The sequence below is a fragment of the Oryx dammah genome, unplaced genomic scaffold (assembly GCF_014754425.2).
Source record: "Oryx dammah isolate SB20612 unplaced genomic scaffold, SCBI_Odam_1.1 HiC_scaffold_25, whole genome shotgun sequence".
Taxonomy (NCBI): domain Eukaryota; kingdom Metazoa; phylum Chordata; class Mammalia; order Artiodactyla; family Bovidae; genus Oryx; species Oryx dammah.
Genome location: NW_024070209.1, coordinates 54,095,899 through 54,114,024, shown reverse-complemented (window position 1 = coordinate 54,114,024; position 18,126 = coordinate 54,095,899). Strand labels below are relative to the sequence as shown.

The window sequence follows — 18,126 nt, the reverse complement described above, 5'->3', positions numbered from 1 at the left end:
ATAATGAACAAAAGTATAAAATTTTGTGTGATCTGAGCAAAATTTTTACTTTAATAATACTGTGTCACATGTTAATTTCCTGTTTTTATTTTTTTACAAAATAATATTTATATTCTCAGAATTGGATTAGAAGTTTCAAGCTTCATTCAAAAAAATTTTTTAATCACTATAATAAATTTTCTAGATTTTTAGCAATAATACTAGATGCCAAAATACATGGAAATATATCAAAATTTTGTTTGAATATAAATTAGAAATCTAGCATTCTGTTCATACTAGGTTAAACAAGTAGAATTAAAATATCATAAGTTTTTAGATGGGCAAAAATTCCTGTTTTATAAAATATTATACATTCTTTATATATATATGTGTGTATATATATACAGGAAAGTGAAGTCGCTCAGTCGTGTCCGACTCTTTGCAACCCCATGGACTGTAGCCTACCAGGCTCCTCCGTCCATGGGATTTCCCAGGCAATAGTCCTGGAGTGGCTTGCCATTTCCTTCTCCAGGGATCTTCCCAACTCAGGGATCGAATCCAGGTCTCCCACATTGTAGATAGACGCTTTACCGTCTGAGCCACCAAGGAAGTGTATATATATGGTTAGTAAAGACTAAAGAAAGAACATTAAAAAAAGATGGAGAAATTGGAAAACATAAACTAAATGAAATGGGAGCACTGAATATGAAGTAGAAAAAGTGAAACAAGCTAGATAAAAGTAAAAGACTATCGTATTCACTTGATCTGATTTCTGTTGCTAGTGGCATCAAGTGTTATGATTTGACATGTCAAAGTGACCTGCCTATCCCTATGGCCAGAGGACAGAGGGAATGGACAGAAGTAAGATCAATATCAGAAGAAGGTGGCAGGACCAGATTATTGGAAAGACAAAAATATTAGATATTAGACCTGGAAAGCCTATTACAGTCTTTACTTCTCTGTAACTGACCTTGAAATTAGATTATGAAAGTAATGAATTTCAGCAGAAGCTATAATGACTGAGATTGTTCAGCCTCAACTTCCTAATATATTTTAAATGCATTTTAATATAACTCTAACTATTGTTGTAGACCATTTTATTTCTCCCTGAAAGGTCAAAATCATTACAATATGGAGGAAATGTCTTACTTATTGCTGGTTGTGGTGTTCATGGAGGTAGAAAGTCAGAAGTGTAGGAGGAATGAGAGGGAAATTTCATTCATGTAATAGCCATTAAACAGGCAACATGTATTTTTCTCAAACCCTCGACTGAAACCTACATACTTGAAGTATTGTACAGATCTGGCTGATGGTGTTTAATATCTGTATTTATTTGTTTTATCTTGAATGCAAATGTAAGGTTTCTTGCTCAGAGAATAAATTTCTTTCTTAGTCACAGTCACCTTGCCAGAACCTTCCCTGTGCTTCATTCTACTTTTCAAGGCAGTGTGATGAGGGCAGATAAATTCCGCCTACATGAAGGAGGTCCATACTACAGGAAAAGAACCACAAAATTATAAATCTGGGAGTTTATATAGGAATTGTTCAGCTGCCTCCCTCCCTGTCTTGAGGAGGAGAGAAAAACCTTCACTCTTTAATGTTAATAAACTCCCTTCAGGAAAGACTCCCCAGGTTGTTACAACTCTTCGGAATACAAATGAATGGCTCCTGTGGCTTCAGTCCCTTTTGAAATGTAAATGCATATCTCTGGGGAGAAAGTGAAAGTGACATCGCTCAGTCATGTCCAACTTTTTGCGACCCCATGGACTGTAGCCTACCAGGTTCCTCTGTCCATAGGATTTTCCAGGCAAGAGTATTGGAGTGGGTTGCCATTTTCTTCAGAGGATCTTCCTGATTCAGGGATCGAACCTGAGTCTCCCACATTGTAGGCAGACGCATTACCGTCTGAGCCACCAGGGAAGTCCCTCTATTAGAGAGTTCATATTCCTTATGACGTATCGGTTGTCTGGGGACTCTGCTTTCAAAAATACCTATAATAGTTTAAACATAGTCCCTTGTTTCTTTATTTTAGCTTTACCGAGGTATAATTGATATGCCAAAAAATTAAAATCTGTAAATCTCCCTCCAGGTTATTTTACCATTTTAGGACTTCTACTGAATTATCCCTTGAACCAGGTTACCAGTCATTTTTGCTCAGAAAGTTCTGTCCATGCAATGCAGAAATATGAAAATATCTTCTCTATGCTGACTGGTTTGTACACAATATGTTCTGCTAGAATTAGACATGACCAGCTCTCTCAGGGAGAGGGACTCTAGGTGGTTCTAACTCTAGAACCATCTGAGATAAATACAATTTGAGAAAGGAAGAGAAACAGTTTTAGCCTGGTAATAAATTTCCAGCATGGAAGTGGACATGGCATAGGGTGGATATAGGATGGCTCACAATTACACACTTAAGGAACAACACAGTGAAATAAACAGCCCTTTTCTAGTGTCCAATTTTCAAAGTAAAAGTAAAAAGGAAGACATGAATTTCCAGTTCTTACTGAGTTACATCATATTCTCAGAATCCTAGGGACTGCAAGAGACATGACAGTTCTTTGTCATTTCAAGGATATCATGGATATCCACGGTAGTGGTAGTGGTAGTGGAGTGTCAGAAGGGCCAGTGCTGGTGTCCACAGGAAGTGGTGGCCAAGATGCATTAATTGGGCACAAGTGAGGCAATAATAGATTTCTTTCAGCCAGAATCCCTACCACACCAGCGATAAGGATTTGAATCAAAGAAATGAGGAATTTGTCATCAGTCAATAATAGGGGTGCATCATTAGGATATTCCAGAAATATAATAATCTGATTAGGAAAAATAAGAAACTATACTTAAAACTGGGATAACAGATGGATGTAAGAACCAGAAAAATTCTGTATATTCTGGTGAAAGTGAAAGTGACCCCACGGATTGTATCCCACCAGTCTCCTCAGTCCATGGAATTCTCCAGGCAAGAATGCTGGAGTAGGTAGCCATTCCCTTCTCCAGGGATCTTCCCTGATCCAGGGATCAAACCTGGGTCTCCTGCATCACAGGCAGATTCTTTATCACTTGAACCACCTGGGTCTCCCATATTCTGATCAAAGTGACCCCAAAATGACCTCTTTACCTGGTTTGACTTTCTATATTTTACCAGTTTTTTAACACTAGCTGGTTTCTTCTTAGAGAGGGAGTGAAGTCTTCTGTAACCATACCAGCCAATCCCATTCCTCTGTGCCCCATTACTCACTGTCACTCATTAGGCCCCTACTGTATACTGCCCTGTGTTGCAAACTCTGTCCATTTCTCCGTCTTAAAGTGTCTCTCTGTTTTCTGAGTCTCTATCTGTGTGTGTGTGTGTGTGTGTGTGTGTCTGTGTGTTGCTTCCTAACTTAATTTTAACACCTTGAGATCTAAGACTACCTCTTCATTTCCTCCAACCTTGATGAGAATCAAAGCTCAAAAATGTTTATTCATATAAATGAAAAACATAATTGACATAGTATAATACTTTATTTTAGGGGTTGTACCTTTTCTAAAAATTACACACTTAATGATCAAGATCAGAATCAATAAATTCTTAGCATTTATCTTATGTCATCTTAAATTTTAAAGCCTCACAGGTGCCAAAATTAACTATTTATCAATCTTGGTTTCCACAAACACTGTAGCTAAATAAGGCATCATGTTCAATTTTTTATTCATTCCTTAAGCTTCAGAATTAAATATGCCATCCTTTTCTCTTAACTTATAAAGCATTTGTGATTATTTTTGAAATGCTTATTATAAAATGTAAGAATTTTCCAAGCAAGCATTTTCTTTCCCTGGGGAAAGGAATTTGTGTCTAGACAAAAGCAGATGCATGCTGACTGATTCTCTTAGGGTAGTTATCGTGGATAGAATTTAGAAGAATTTTTTTCCTTCTTCTAAGCAGTCCTTTTTCATCTTTCATCAAACAATTCAGCTCATGGGTTATGTATGGCCTTCTGGAACTTGAATTTGATTTTGATGTTTGAAATGTACATTATAATTTTCCAAACATGAGTTTATGAAAATGGCAGCTTTTAGGAACTCCCACAGAGGGAACAGATGACTGATTCTGACGAAAGAAAGTCTAGAATATACACAGAATGAAAGAATATGGACTAACCAGGAGGATACTGTTGGTTTTCTGGAGAGGTAGAAACAGCTGACAAATAGTCACCAAGGAATAGGGGACAGATTAAACTGGACTTCTTTTGTCCTGGCTGGTAGCTTCCAGAGCTCATCATTTCCCACCTTGATTTAGTTCAGTTCAGTCACCCGGTCCTGTCTGACTCTTTGTGACCCCCATAGGCTGCAATTAGCCAGGCTTCCCTGTCCATCACCAACTCCTGGGGCTTGCTCAAACTCATGCTCACAGAGTCGGTGATGCAATCAAACCATCTCATTCTTTATCATCCCCTTCTCCCCACGCCTTCAATCTTTCTCAGCATCAGGGTCTTTTCCAGTGAGTCAGTTCTTCGCATCAAGTGGCCAAAGTATTGGAGCTTCAACTTCAGCATCAGCCCTTCCAATGAATATTCAGGACTAATTTCCTTTACGGTGGACTGGTTGGATCTCTTTGCAGTCCAAGGGATTCTCAAGAGTCTTCTCCAACACCACAATTCAAAAGTATCAATTCTTCAGTGCTCAGCTTTCTTTATAGTCCAACTCTTACATCCATACATGACTACTGGAAAAACCATAGTTTTGACTAGATGGACCTTTGTTGGCAATGTAATGTCTCTGCTTTTTAATATACTGTCTAGGTTGGTTACAGCTTTTCTTCCAAGGAGCAAGTGTCTTTTAATTTCATGGCTGCAGTCACTATCTGCAGTGATTTTGGAGCCCAAGAAAAGAAAGTCTGCCATAAGGGTGGTGTCATCTGCATATCGGAGGTTATTGATATTTCTTCTGGCAATCTTGATTGCAACTTGTGCTTCTTCCAGTCCAGTGTTTCACATGATGTACTCTGCATATAAGTTAAATAAGCAAGGTGACAATATACAGCCTTGACGTACTCCTTTCCCAATTTGGAACCAGTCTGTTGTCTCATGTCCAGTTCTAGCTGTTGCTTCTTGACCTGCATACAGATTTCTCAGAAGGCAGGTAAGGTAGTCTAGTATTATCATCTCTTTTAGAATTTTCCACAGTTTATTGTGATCTACACAGTCAAAGACTTTGGAGTAATCAATGAAGCAGAAGTAGATGTTTTTCTGGAATTCTCTTGCTTTTTCTAGGCAATTTGATGAATAGTTCCTCTGCATTTTCTAAATCCAGCTTGAACATCTGAAAGTTCACATTTCACATACTGTTGAAGCCTGACTTGGAGAATTTTGAGCCTTACTTTGCTAGCATGTGAGATGAGTGCAATTGTGTGGTAGTCTGAGCATTCTTTGGCATTGCCTTTCTTTGGGATTGGAATGAAAACTGACCTTTTCCAGTCCTGTGGCCACTGCTGAGTTTTCCAAATTTGTTGGCATATTGATTGCAGCACTTTCATAGCATCATCTTTCAGGATTTGAAATAGCTCCACTGGAATTCCATCACCTCCACTAGCTTTGTTCGTAGTGATGCTTCCTAAGGCCCACTTGACTTCTTCACATTCCAGGATATCTGGCTCTAAGTGAGTGATCACACCATCGTGGTTGTCTGGGTTATGAAGATCTTTTTTGTACAGTTCTTCTGTGTATTCTTGCCACCTCTTCTTAATATCTTCTGCTTCTGTTAGGCCCATATAATTTCTGTCTTTTATTGTGTCCATCTTTGTATGAAATGTTCCCTTGGATATCTCTAATATTCTTGAAGAGATCTCTAGTCTTTCCCATTCTATTGTTTTCCCCTATTTCTTTGCATTGATCCCTGAGGAAGGCTTTCTAATCTCTCCTTGCTAGTCTTTGGAACTCTGCATTCAAATGGGTATATCTTTCCTTTTCTCCTTTGCCTTTAGCTTGATTAAGAGTTACCAAGAGAAAGCACAGTGAAAGTTAATATATCACTGCTTCAGAGAGAGTGTACTTTGATTTGAGAGCATTTAAATATTATTTCCATACTTCCTCCTCCACATTTAAAAAACATTTGAGGATACTTTACTAAAGATTCAAATCCAATCAACCAGCTAATAAATAATAGTATGCATTTGAAATAGAAGGAAAACACTTTCATAAGAATATTATGTTAAGTTGGCTGGTTTTATAGAAAAGTGTGTCCAATTTGAGCTAAGGAAGCTGGGTTTGATTTTTTTTTTCTAGTTATGAGCTTTTTGATAATGTCTCTTAAGTTTTAAAGATTTTCTTTCCTCATGAATCTGAGTAAGTTCATAATGGAATATAGTGTTTAACATTGACTTTCTTGGCAATGAAGATAAAATGAAAATTCTAAGAGTGAGTTTATAAAATCTTGTCCTGAAGGCAGATTTCATAGGAAATTCATTACTAAAAATGCAAAGCCATCAGAAGGATGATGTAGTCCTGCCAAGGAGTGAGAAAGGTATAAAAGCAGGGAAACTGTTTTCAGGGTAAATTGTACCAACTTTCCAATTTTCAGAGATTTGAGGACAAATTTGTGTGCTATTTTCAGTTCACTTCCCTCTCACAAGAGCCACTTTTTAGTGATAAATCATGTAGTTGTATCTCGAAGTTCTAGCCAAAGGCACTGGGTAATTTCACTTGCTGTAAAGAAAGAAAAGAGAGCACGGATGGGTAGATACACAGGGTCGTGATGTGAAGAACCATTTACTGTGAATATTATGTGCCTAGCATGATGGTCAGCTTCTTATATACATCCCACTTTTTCATTCCTTGAAGGCAAGATCATATTTATTTGCCACTTTATTCCAGTGGCTAAGTACTACTTATTTTTACATGTAACGTTGTATATAAAATTTATTGAATGGATTATTTTTTAAAACCTTCCCTAAAACCTGAAGACCAGCTCTTTTACATTTGAGTAAGCTGAGGCTCAAATTGAATAATAAATATACTTTATTATATAAATAATAGATAAATATAATCAAATATCAAGAGTCAGTTAATCTCCTGCTTTGGTGCCATAAATATACCAGCACCCTAAACCAACATAATTGCTGCAAGTGAATAGAAATATAAATATGTCTTGCTATTTTTACTGTTATTTCTACCTCTGGCATAGCATATTCTATTAGTTAATATTGCTGTGTAACATATCACCCCAAAGCTTAATGGATTAACATTACAAGCATTTACTATCTCATAGTTTATTTGGGTCAAGAGATTGGCACAGCTTAGCTGGGTGGCTCAGATCTTAAGTTGAAGAAAGTAGGGGAAACCACCAGGCCATTCAGGTATGACCTAAATCAAATTCTTTATGATTATAGAGTGGGGGTGAGGATTAGATTCAAGGGATTAGATCTTGTAGACAGAGTGCCTAAAGAACTACGTATGGAGATTTGTAACATTGTACAGTTCAGTTCAGTCACTCAGTCGTGTCCGACTCTTTGTGACCCCATGAATCACAGCACGCCAGGCCTCCCTGTCCATCATCATCTCTCGGAGTTCACTCAAACTCACATCCATCGAGTCGGTGATGCCATCCAGCCATCTCATCCTCTATCATCCCCTTCTCCTCCTGCCCACAATCCCTCCCAGCATCAGAGTCTTTTCCAATGAGTCAACTCTTCTCATGAGGTGGCCAAAGTACTGGAGTTTCAGCTTTAGCATCATTCCTTCCAAAGAACACCCAGGACTGATCTCCTTTAGGATGGACTGGTTGGATCTCCTTGCAGTCCGAGGTACCCTCAAGAGTCTTCTCCAATACCACAGTTCAAAAGCATCAATTCTTCAGCGTTCAACTTTCTTCACAGTCCAACTCTCACATCCATACATGACCACTGGAAAAACCATAGCCTTGACTAGATGAACCTTTGTTGGCAAAGTAATGTCTCTGATTTTCAATATGCTATCTAGGTTGGTCATAACTTTCCTTCCAAGGAGTAAGTGTCTTTGAATTTCATGGCTGCAGTCACCATCTGCAGTGATTTTGGAGCCCAGCAAAATAAAGTCTGACACTGCTTCCACTGTTTCCCCATCTATTTGCCATAAAGTGATGGGACCAGATGCCATGATCTTCGTTTTCTGAATGTTGAGCTTTAAGCCAACTTTTCCACTCTCCTCTTTTATTTTCATCAAGAAGCTTTTTTTCCTCTTCACTTTCTGCCATAAGGGTGGTGTCATCTGCATATCTGAAGTTATTGAGATTTCTCTTGGCAATCTTGATTCCATCTTGTGCTTCTTGCAGCCCAGTGTTTCTTATGATGTACTCTGCATGTAACATTGTATAGGAGGCAGTAATTAAAACCATCCTAAAGAAAAAGAAATGCAAGAAGGCAAAGTGGTTGTCTGAGAAGCCTTTACAAATAGTTGAGGAAAGAAGACAAGTGAAAAGCAGGGGAGAAAGAGAAAGATATTCTCAACTTAATTCAGAGTTTCAGAGAATAGCAAGGAGAGATAAGAAAGCCTTCTTAAATGAATACTGCAACGAAATAGAGGAAAACAGTAGAATGGGAAAGACTAGAGATCTCTTCAAGAAATTGGAGAGATCAAGGGACTATTTCATGCAAAGATGGGCAAGATAAAGGATAGAAACAGCAAGGACCTAACAGAAGCAAAAGAGATTAAGAAGAGGTGGCAAGAATACATAGAAAAACTGTACAGAAAAGGTCATAATGACCTGGATAACCACTATAGTGTGGTCACTCACCTAAAGCCAGACATTCTGAAGTATGGAATCAAGTGGACCTTAGGAAGCATTGCTATGAACAAACATAGTGAAAGTGATGGAATTCCAATGGAACTATCTAAAATTCCTAAAAGAGGATGTTGTGAAATTGTTGCACCCAATATTTCAGGAAATTTGGAAAACAGCAGGGGCCCCAGGACTGGAAAATACAGTTTTCATTTCAATCCCAAAGAAGGGTAATTCCAAAGAGTATTCAAACTACCATACAACTGTGCTCATTTAACATCCTAGCAAGATAATGTTCAAAATCCTTCAAGCTGAACTTCAGAGGTACATGAGCTGAGAACTCTAGATATAAAGCTGGATTTAGAAAAAGCAGAGGAACCAGAGATCAAATTGCCAACATCTGTTGAATTATTGAGAAAGCAAAGGAATTGCAGAAAAAACATCTATTACTACTTCATTGACTACACTGCTGCTGCTGCTGCTGCTGTCACTTCAGTCATGTCTGAGTCTGTGTGACCCCATAGATGGCAGCCCACCAGGCTCCTCTGTCCCTGGGAATCTCCAGGCAAGAATACTGAGGTGGGTTGCCATTTCCTTCTCCAATGCATGCATGCATCCTAAGTCACTTCAGTTGTGTCCGGCTCTGTGCAACTCTATGGACACAGCCCACCAGGCTCCTCCATCCACTGGATTCTCCAGGCAAGAATACTGGAGTGGGTTGACATTTCCTTCTCCACATTGACTACACTAAAGCCTTTGATTGTGGGGATCACAACAAACTGTGGAAAATTCTTAAAGAGATAGAAATACCAGACCACCTTACCTGCCTCCAGAGAAACCTGTATGCAGGTTAAGAAGTAACAGTTAGAACCAGACATGGAACAACTGACTGGTTAAAAATTGGGAAATGACTATGTCATGACTGTGTGTTGTCAACCTGCTCATTTACCTTCTGTGCAGAGTACATCATGCAAAATGCTGGGTTGGATGATGCACAAGTAGAATCAAGATTGTTTGGAGAAATATCAACATTTCAAATATGCAGATGTTACCACTCTTATGGCAGGAAATGAAGAGGAACTAAAGAGCTTCTTGGTGAGGGTAAAATAAGGGAGTGAATAAGCTGGCTTAAAACTCCACATTAAAAAATCTAAGATCATGGCATCCAGTTCCATTACTTCATGGCAAATAGAAGGGGAAAAAGTGAAAGCAGTGACAGATTTTCTTTTCTTTGGTTCCAGAATCACTACAGACAGTGACTGCAGCCATGAAATGAAAAGACACTTACTCCTTGGGAGGAAACCTGTAAGAGACATGTCTAGAAATGTCTAGCTTTCTACATTTAGAAACCTAGACAGTGTATTAAAAAGTAGAAACATGAGTTTACCAATAGAAGTCTGTATACTAAAAGCTGTGGTTTTTCTAGTAGTCATGTATAGATGTGACAGTTGGACCATAAGGAAGATTGAGCACTGAAGAACTGATGCTTTCAAATTGTGGTGCTGGTGATGACTCTTGAGAATCTCTTGGAATGCAAGGAAATCAAACCATTCAATCCTAAAGGAAATCAACCCTGAATATCCATTGGAAGGACTAAAGCTGAAGCTTCAATACACTGGCTACCTAATGCAAAGAGCTGACTCATTTGGACCTTGATGCTGGGAAAGTTTGAAGGCAAAAGGAGAAAGGGGAGGCAGAGGATGAGATGGTTAGATAACCTCATTGACTCAATGGACATGAATTAAACTCCAGGGGACAGTGAAAGACAGAGAAGCCTGGCATGGTACAGTCTATGGGGTCACAGAATCATACACTACTTAGCTATTGAACAACAACAATAACTTATGAAATTTTTTAATAAAATCACTGAATTAATAGGAAGTGATGGGCAGAGAGAAACTTAATATGTGGAATGTGATACTGCTCATTTTGTCCCTGAAATATTCAATGACAAACAGTTTCCTTCCTGTGTCCTATTCTTCCACTTCCCATCCTTCTTCCATCTGAATTTATGAGCTATACTAGAAGTATAATATGAGCTTCAGATGCAATTAATGAGGAAGATATGGTCTCTACCTAAAATTGACTCTCTGAAGTTGACATACAGAAGTAGAGTGCAGTAAACAATCCTATTGGATTGTATCAAGCACTATATTAGTGCAGGAATAATTAAGAGTCTATAAAATTATAGAGAACTGCCAACTTTAAAGTGTCTGGGAATTAAGGAATCCTTCACAATGGCAGTTGATTCTAATCTGCATATTGAAGATTGAGGAAGTATTGACCAGGGCCAGAGGGAGAAGTATATTTTAGTATGAAAGTCCATTTAGTCCATTGATCATAGACATGTTGGTATGATATGGTATGTTTCTGTCATATTTGAAGACATAGAAGTAATTCAGTCTAATTGAAACGTTTGACTATAGGTAGGAATAGGTGGGAAGACAGAGGCAGATAAGAATTATAGGCAGGTGTAAGATGTTTGTGTTTATATCTTGATAAAGAGGTTTTATTATCCCATTTATAGTAAAGGGAGTGATTGGAAGATTTAAAGCGGGGCGTGGACATTTTGGGTAGTTCCTCAGAGCTAGTTGCATGGATTGGCCATTCATTTCCACTTCCTCCGGTTTACCTTGGATTGGCTCTTGTGATTGTCAGCGATGTTATTTGCATCGTTAATACAACTTTTTGTTCATTTTATTGACTCACCCTGTGCTCTGAAACTTCACAGCTGAAGTCTCTCAGGAGGATTCAGTCTAGATCTTCCTCACCTCTGGTTTAGGATCTCCATCGACACTAGAACGAGGCAACCTTGATTTTTATATGCATACTTAACTCTGATTTCATTACTCCTGGAATGTCATTCTGTGGCCTAGTGTGCACTCTGCATGCAAAAGTACAGGGAGAATTTAAGAGTTTATTTCCAACTTTGATCACCCTTTCAGGACATGAGCTATTAAGGAGTAATTCACAATTTATGATAAATAACAATAATGTGGTGTCTACACTTTTGGATGTAATTCAGAAATTAGAAAGAAGCTTCTATTTATATAATCCCATATCAGAAATTCTGTTAATATAGAATGTGTGACTCACAAAGGTAGTGCTGTGTTTTGTCCTATTTAGTGGGAAGCAGAATTAGCATCATATTGGAAGTACTTTCAGGCTTTTTCTATCGCAGTATTACTTTGAGAGTATTTCATGTTTCAGACTCTATTAAAGTGCTGGAAGAATTCATAGTTAAAGTAAAATCTTCGGTTGGTCATGATGGATCATGTGTGTGTATTCGGTTGCTAAGTCATATCTGACTCTTTGCGACCCTGTGGACTGCAACCTGCCAGGTTCCCCTATTCATAGGATTTTCCAGGCAAGAATACTGGTGTGTACGTGCATGCTTAGTCAGCTGTCATGTCTGACTATTTGTTACTCTGTGGACTGTAGCCCACCAGGCTCCTCTGTCCATGGGATTATCCAGGCAAGAATGCTGGAGTGCATTGCCATGCCCTCCCTGTACCTCCAGGAGGATTTTTCAATCCAGGAATCAAACCTGAGTCTCCTGTGTCTTCTGCATTGGCAGGTGGATTCTTTGCCACTGAACCACCCAGGAATCCAAACTGTCCTGTAAACTTTTGTTTGTCTGTCTTATCACTTCAAATACAAAAGAGGATAAAACTTAAACAGAAAATAGAACAGCAATGTGGAGAGCAAAGGTATGTTGGTTAAAGTGTGGTAGCAGTTGACCAAGCCCTAAATAATTAAGTACTGAATACACTTAGCAACAAAGCATGGAGGAAAATTTTCTTAAGGGTCAGACACGAAAAATGCTGATTGTAGTAAGAGAAATAGATGTCTTGTCTGTTATAATATGTAAATATCAAATAGAATAAGTTCAAGTTCTAGATTTTACCAGCTTGAGCAGTGTAATAAGTCATTGGAATATTAATGCTAAATTTCCCTTTGAGCACCTCTTTGGAAAAGTAAAGCTTTCACATCTGTTCCTCTACCATTTTTTTTTTCCTCCTTGGAAAATGGATGGTATTTTCGGTTGCAGTCTCTTTGTTTCTGCCTCTTCTGACAATGCCACCTCCACATTGTTGTTCCTGCAAAAACTCTAACTCCTAAATCTAACAAGTGGGATTCTGTACTCCATGCTGGAACAAACAGAATACCCTTCTCCAAACCTGGGGTTCCCAAGCAGTACAGGTGATGTTTTGGGCCCCAGAGTATCCCTTATGAAAATGGTCCATTAGAGTTTAGCTTGGGGTTTCCCTGGTGGCTCAGCAGTAAAGAATCTGCCTGCAATTCATAGGACATAAGAGACACAAATTGGAAGATTCCCTAGAGAATCCCTGGACTGGGAGGATTCCCTAGAGAAGAGCATGGCAATCCACTGCGGTATTCAGAATATCATGGACAGAGAAGCCTGGTGGGCTACAGTCCATGGGGTCGCAGAGTCGGACACGACTGAAGTGACTGAGTACACACAGAGTTTAGCTTTCTTCTCTCTCATTTGAGAGAATCAGGGCTAGAGGCATGTGGAGACAGAGAGCCTGTGACCTCCTGCATTTTTCTCCTCCCCATCTCTCCTCAAGATGACCTTGAAGAGACAAAACAAAGTAATACAACGCCACTCTTCCTTTTAGACTTTAATCAAAGGTTTTCCTCCAGAGAGCAAAGGGGACGGAGACTGCTAGACTCAGCTTTCCAGCTGGCAGTTTTTAAGGTGGAATATTAAACATGTGATCACAGTCACAGTTTCTGAGGGATTTCCTCACTTAGTACTGTGGATCAAATCAATTTCTACTATGTTCTGGGCCATGAACTAGAACTTAATTTTTTTCAGAGCCTTATTCTATAAGGAGAGATACAGCTTTCTGGGTAATATATTGATCTCTTTTTAAATATTTGAAATTTGAGAAATTCAAATATACCAAATGAACAGAGACTCATAAAACTTACACCCAACTTGTACCCCAAGGTATAACAAATATTAAGATTTGGCAATATCTGATCCTTTAAATCACTTATTATTTGCAGGTTTAATAAAACTCTTGTTATTATTAACTCTTGGAATATTAAACCTAACAAAAGACAGCTGTAACTGTAGAAACACAGGAAATTCCTGTGCTCCCAATGTAAACAGTCTCCTAATCAGTATCATTCCAGAAGTCAATATTTGGCCATGCCCTAGCTAATGTTCTAATTTACTGGTTGGGACTAGAAAGTTTCATTTTACTAGATTTTGACAAAGCATATGCCATTTTTTTCTCCATCTATGTAGAAGAGTACCCTTTTTTCACATGTTCAGTAAGAAGTATATTGTAAGCCTTAGTTTGTTTTCCCATCCACCAACAAGTATGAAATATCTCATTGTTTACATTGTAATTTTTCCAATTATCAGTGAAGTCAAGCATCTTAGGTATTTATCAATAATATGGGATTTCCTTTCTATGAAGTGCCTTTTCTAATCTTTTATCTATTTTTAATTTTTTTCTTATTGATTTGTAAGAGTATTTATCTTAAGTAGATGTGGGAATACCAATCATTGATCAGTTATAAAAAAAAAGGACAAAGATTTGTGCATATAAATGCTACTGATGCTATCATACACATCTGTAAAATTGTTGATGGCCATGATGGCAGCTTTGATATCAAATGGGATTAATATTATTTGAAATTTGGTTTAAGAAAAGAAAGGAATTTTTAACTTTAAGGAAGACACTCATATGAAAATGATAGATACATACAAAAATGTTTTCATGCTTAAGAAGGTCAATCTCAGTGATCTAGATTAGTTAATCATGTAAAACAGTTAATTCCCAACACAAATGGATAGCTGAAATGGTTTTAGCTTAATGCGGTAGTTTTTAGAAATATATTTTTATTTGAATCATATTTTGCAGCAATTCAGGTCAATATCTCTCAGTTCCTTTCATATAAAAGCAGTTCAAAGGCCCAAGTGAAAAATTCAAATAGTGTAGAGAACCAATGATAGTAATTTTCTCACAGAGGAAATTTACCTTTTGCAATGCTTTGGTTTTGATAATTTCCATTGAAAGAGTGGTTACTATGTTTTCTTCTAACACTCTTCTTTTAAAAATAATATTTGACTTTTCTAGTAGAAATACAATATTTAAGGAGTGTTTTATCTTGACTACTCTGACTCTTGAGAGTAAAGTAATTTAGCAGAGTTTCTAATGCTAGGGATTAAAATGGATGTTAAAATATCCACTAAGGATAAAAATGGTTGGATGGCATCACCGACACAATGGACATGGGTTTGGGTGGACTCCAGGAATTGGTGATGGACAGGGAGGCCTGGAGTGCTGTGGTTCATAGGGTCGCAAAGAGTCGGACACCACTGAGTGACTGAATTGAACTGAGAATGAAAAGGAGGATCATGATGAACCAGGCATGAGAGTTAGGAAATGGAAAGAGATGAATGGCGTTTCTACTTTATTGTCCTTGTAAATAAAATAAATTGTGCTTCTGGCTTTCATTTGCCATGTGAATTGATTTTTACAAGATAACAGTTAAAAAAATTGAGTTATAATTTTCAAGAATCAGTGAATCAGCAGCATTTCTTAAGTAGCCACTGAGTGTACTTTCTACAAACTTCCAGTCTGTATGCAGGTGTCCTCATTTAGGGAAAGAGGTGCCTGCATTTTAAAATGTTCATATGTATCCTCTGGCATATTAACAAAGTCCTGGTAAAATGGAACAGAATCAAATTTATTTCTGAGTCCATTGGTCTCTTTCTGTAGTCTTTCTGATGGAATATTCTGGGATTTCTCTCTCCTCTCAGACAGTCTTTCCACAAGTCTTCCTCCACAGCCATTTCCCCACCTTCAAAGTCTCAAGACCTGCATTCCAGAAAGAAGTGAAATGGATTGGATCATTTTGTTCATATTTTACTATGCAATGATGTAGACTAAGTCTGCTACTCAACTAGCTGTGACGTTAGTGTCTGATATTAGTTGCATATTTATTGAGGCTTTTTAAGGCCAGATGCCATCCAGTGCATTTGTATGCATTACCTCACTGAACCCCAAGGTAGGATTTACTATTATATTTTATAGACAAAGAAACAGATTTACAAGATTTAAGAAAAGATGGTACATTTTCTAGGTGCCTCAGTGGTAAAGAATCTACCTGCCAAGCAGGAGAGGAGTATTTGATCCCTGGGTCAGGAAGGAAATGGCAACCCACTCAGTATTCTGGCCTGGGAAATCCCATAGACAGAAGAGGCGGGTGGGCTACAGTCCATGGAATCATAAAGAGTCAGACATAGTGAGTAAAAGCAGCAGCAGCAAGAGAGCATGGTCAAGGTTTCACAGCTAGGAGTTAGCAGAAGTGAAACTCAGCTTAAGTTCAGTTCAGTTCAGTCACTTAGTCATGTCCTACTCTTTGTGACCCCATGAATCGCAGCATGCCAGGCCTCCCTGTCCATCATCATCTCTTGGAGTTCACTCAAACTCACATCCATTGAGTCGGTGATGCCATCCAGCCATCTCATCCTTTGTTGTCCCCTTTTCCTCCTGCCCCCAATCCCTCCCAGCACCAGAGTCTTCTCTAATGAGTCAACTCTTCGCATGAGGTAGCCAAAGTACTGGAGTTTCAGCTTTAGCATCATTCCTTCCAAAGAACACCCAGGACTGATCTCCTTAGAATGGACTGGTTGGATCTCCTTGCAGTCCAAGAGACTCTCAAGAGTCTTCTCCAACACCACAGTTCAAAGCATCAATTCTTTGGCGCTCAGCTTTCTTCACAGTCCAACTCTCACATCCATACATGACCACTGGAAAAACCATAGCCTTGACTAGATGAACCTTTGTTGGCAAAGTAATGTCTCTGATTTTCAATATGCTATCTAGGTTGGTCATAACTTTTCTTTCAAGGAGTAAGCGTCTTTTAATTTCATGGCTGCAGTCACCATCTGCAGTGATTTTGAAGCCCAGAAAAATAAAGTCTGACACTGTTTACACTGTTTCCCCATCTATTTCCCATGAAGTGATGGGACCAGATGCCATGATCTTTGTTTTCTGAATGTTAAGCTTTAAGCCAACTTTTTAACTATCCTCTGTCACTTTCATCAAGAGGCTTTTTAGTTCCTCTTCACTTTCTGCCATAAGGGTGGTGTCATCTGAATATCTGAGGTGATTGAGATTTCTCCCAGCAATCTTGATTCCAGCTTGTGCTTCTTCCAGCCCAGTGTTTCTCATGATGTACTCTGCATATAAGTTAAATAAGCAGGGTGACAATATACAGCCTTGATGTACTCCTTTTCCTATTTGGAACCAGTCTGTTGTTCCATGTCCAGTTCTAACTGTTGCTTCCTGACCTGCATATAGGTTTCTCAAGAGGCAGGTCAGTCGGTCTGGTATTCCCATCTCCTTCAGAATTTTCCACAGTTTACTGTGAATCCACACAGTCAAAGGCTTTGGCAGTCAATAAAGCAGAAATAGATGTTTTTCTGGAACTCTCTTGCTTTTTCAATGATCCAGCAGATGTTGGCAATTTGATCTCTGGTTCCTCTGCCTTTTCTAAAACCAGCTTGAACATCTGGAATTTCATGGTTCACATATTGCTGAAGCCTGGCTTGGAGAATTTTGAGCATTACTTTACTAGTGTGTGAGATAAGGGCAATTGTGTGGTAGTTTGAGCGTTCTTTGGCATTGCCTTTCTTTGGGATTGAAATGACAACTGACCTTTTCCAGTCCTGTGGCCACTGCTGAGTTTTCCAAATTTGCTGGCATATTGAGTACAGCACTTTCACAGCATCATCTTTCAGGATTTGAAATAACTCTACTGGAATTCCATCACCTCCACTAGCTTTGTTCGTGGTTGAAACTCAGCTTAGGATAACATGAAACCTGGACTCACATACAGTATACCACACTAACTTGGGCAGGTTTCACAAACTTGCTCTGTTGCCGACCATCACCTTTGATGGAGTAATGATTTCCTGCCCTACTGAAGGTAAGTAAGTAGCACAAAGATCACTAAATTGGGTCCAGTAGGGGTACTGGACAGGTGGACACCAGGCTCCATTTGAATGTTGGAATGCCCAGAGCCTGCCACCTTCCCTAAGAAAAACAAGGAAGTATGAAAGAAAGACTGCCTAATCCATTGCTTTTCACTTTGTTTATACCAGTGATGCCACGCTTTGCTGAACAAGTGGAGGTTGCCATTGAAGCCCTGAGTGCCAACGTCCCTCAGCCATTTGAGGAGAATGAGTTCATCGATGCCTCTCGCCTGGTATATGACGGCGTCCGGGACATCAGAAAGGCTGTGCTAATGATCAGGGTATGTGAGGTCTCTGTAGCTTGGAGCTGATTTGGAGTGTCCAGTAGGGTCCTCAAAGAATTTACTCTTTGTATATTTTTTCTTGATTATTTAGTTTAACATAGTAAACTG

The 18,126-nt window shown here is 38.7% G+C and overlaps 1 protein-coding gene across 2 annotated transcripts in view; it reads left to right on the top strand.

Annotated features, from left to right (window-relative positions):
• LOC120851300 (catenin alpha-2) overlaps positions 1 to 18,126 on the top strand; it is a 1,370,085-nt gene that overhangs the window by 1,274,858 nt on the left and 77,101 nt on the right. For both annotated transcript variants that reach the window (XM_040223986.1, XM_040223987.1), the window contains exon 13: positions 17,864 to 18,015. In XM_040223986.1, coding sequence (XP_040079920.1) covers positions 17,864 to 18,015 — 152 coding nt within the window. The remainder of the gene's footprint in view (positions 1 to 17,863; positions 18,016 to 18,126) is intronic.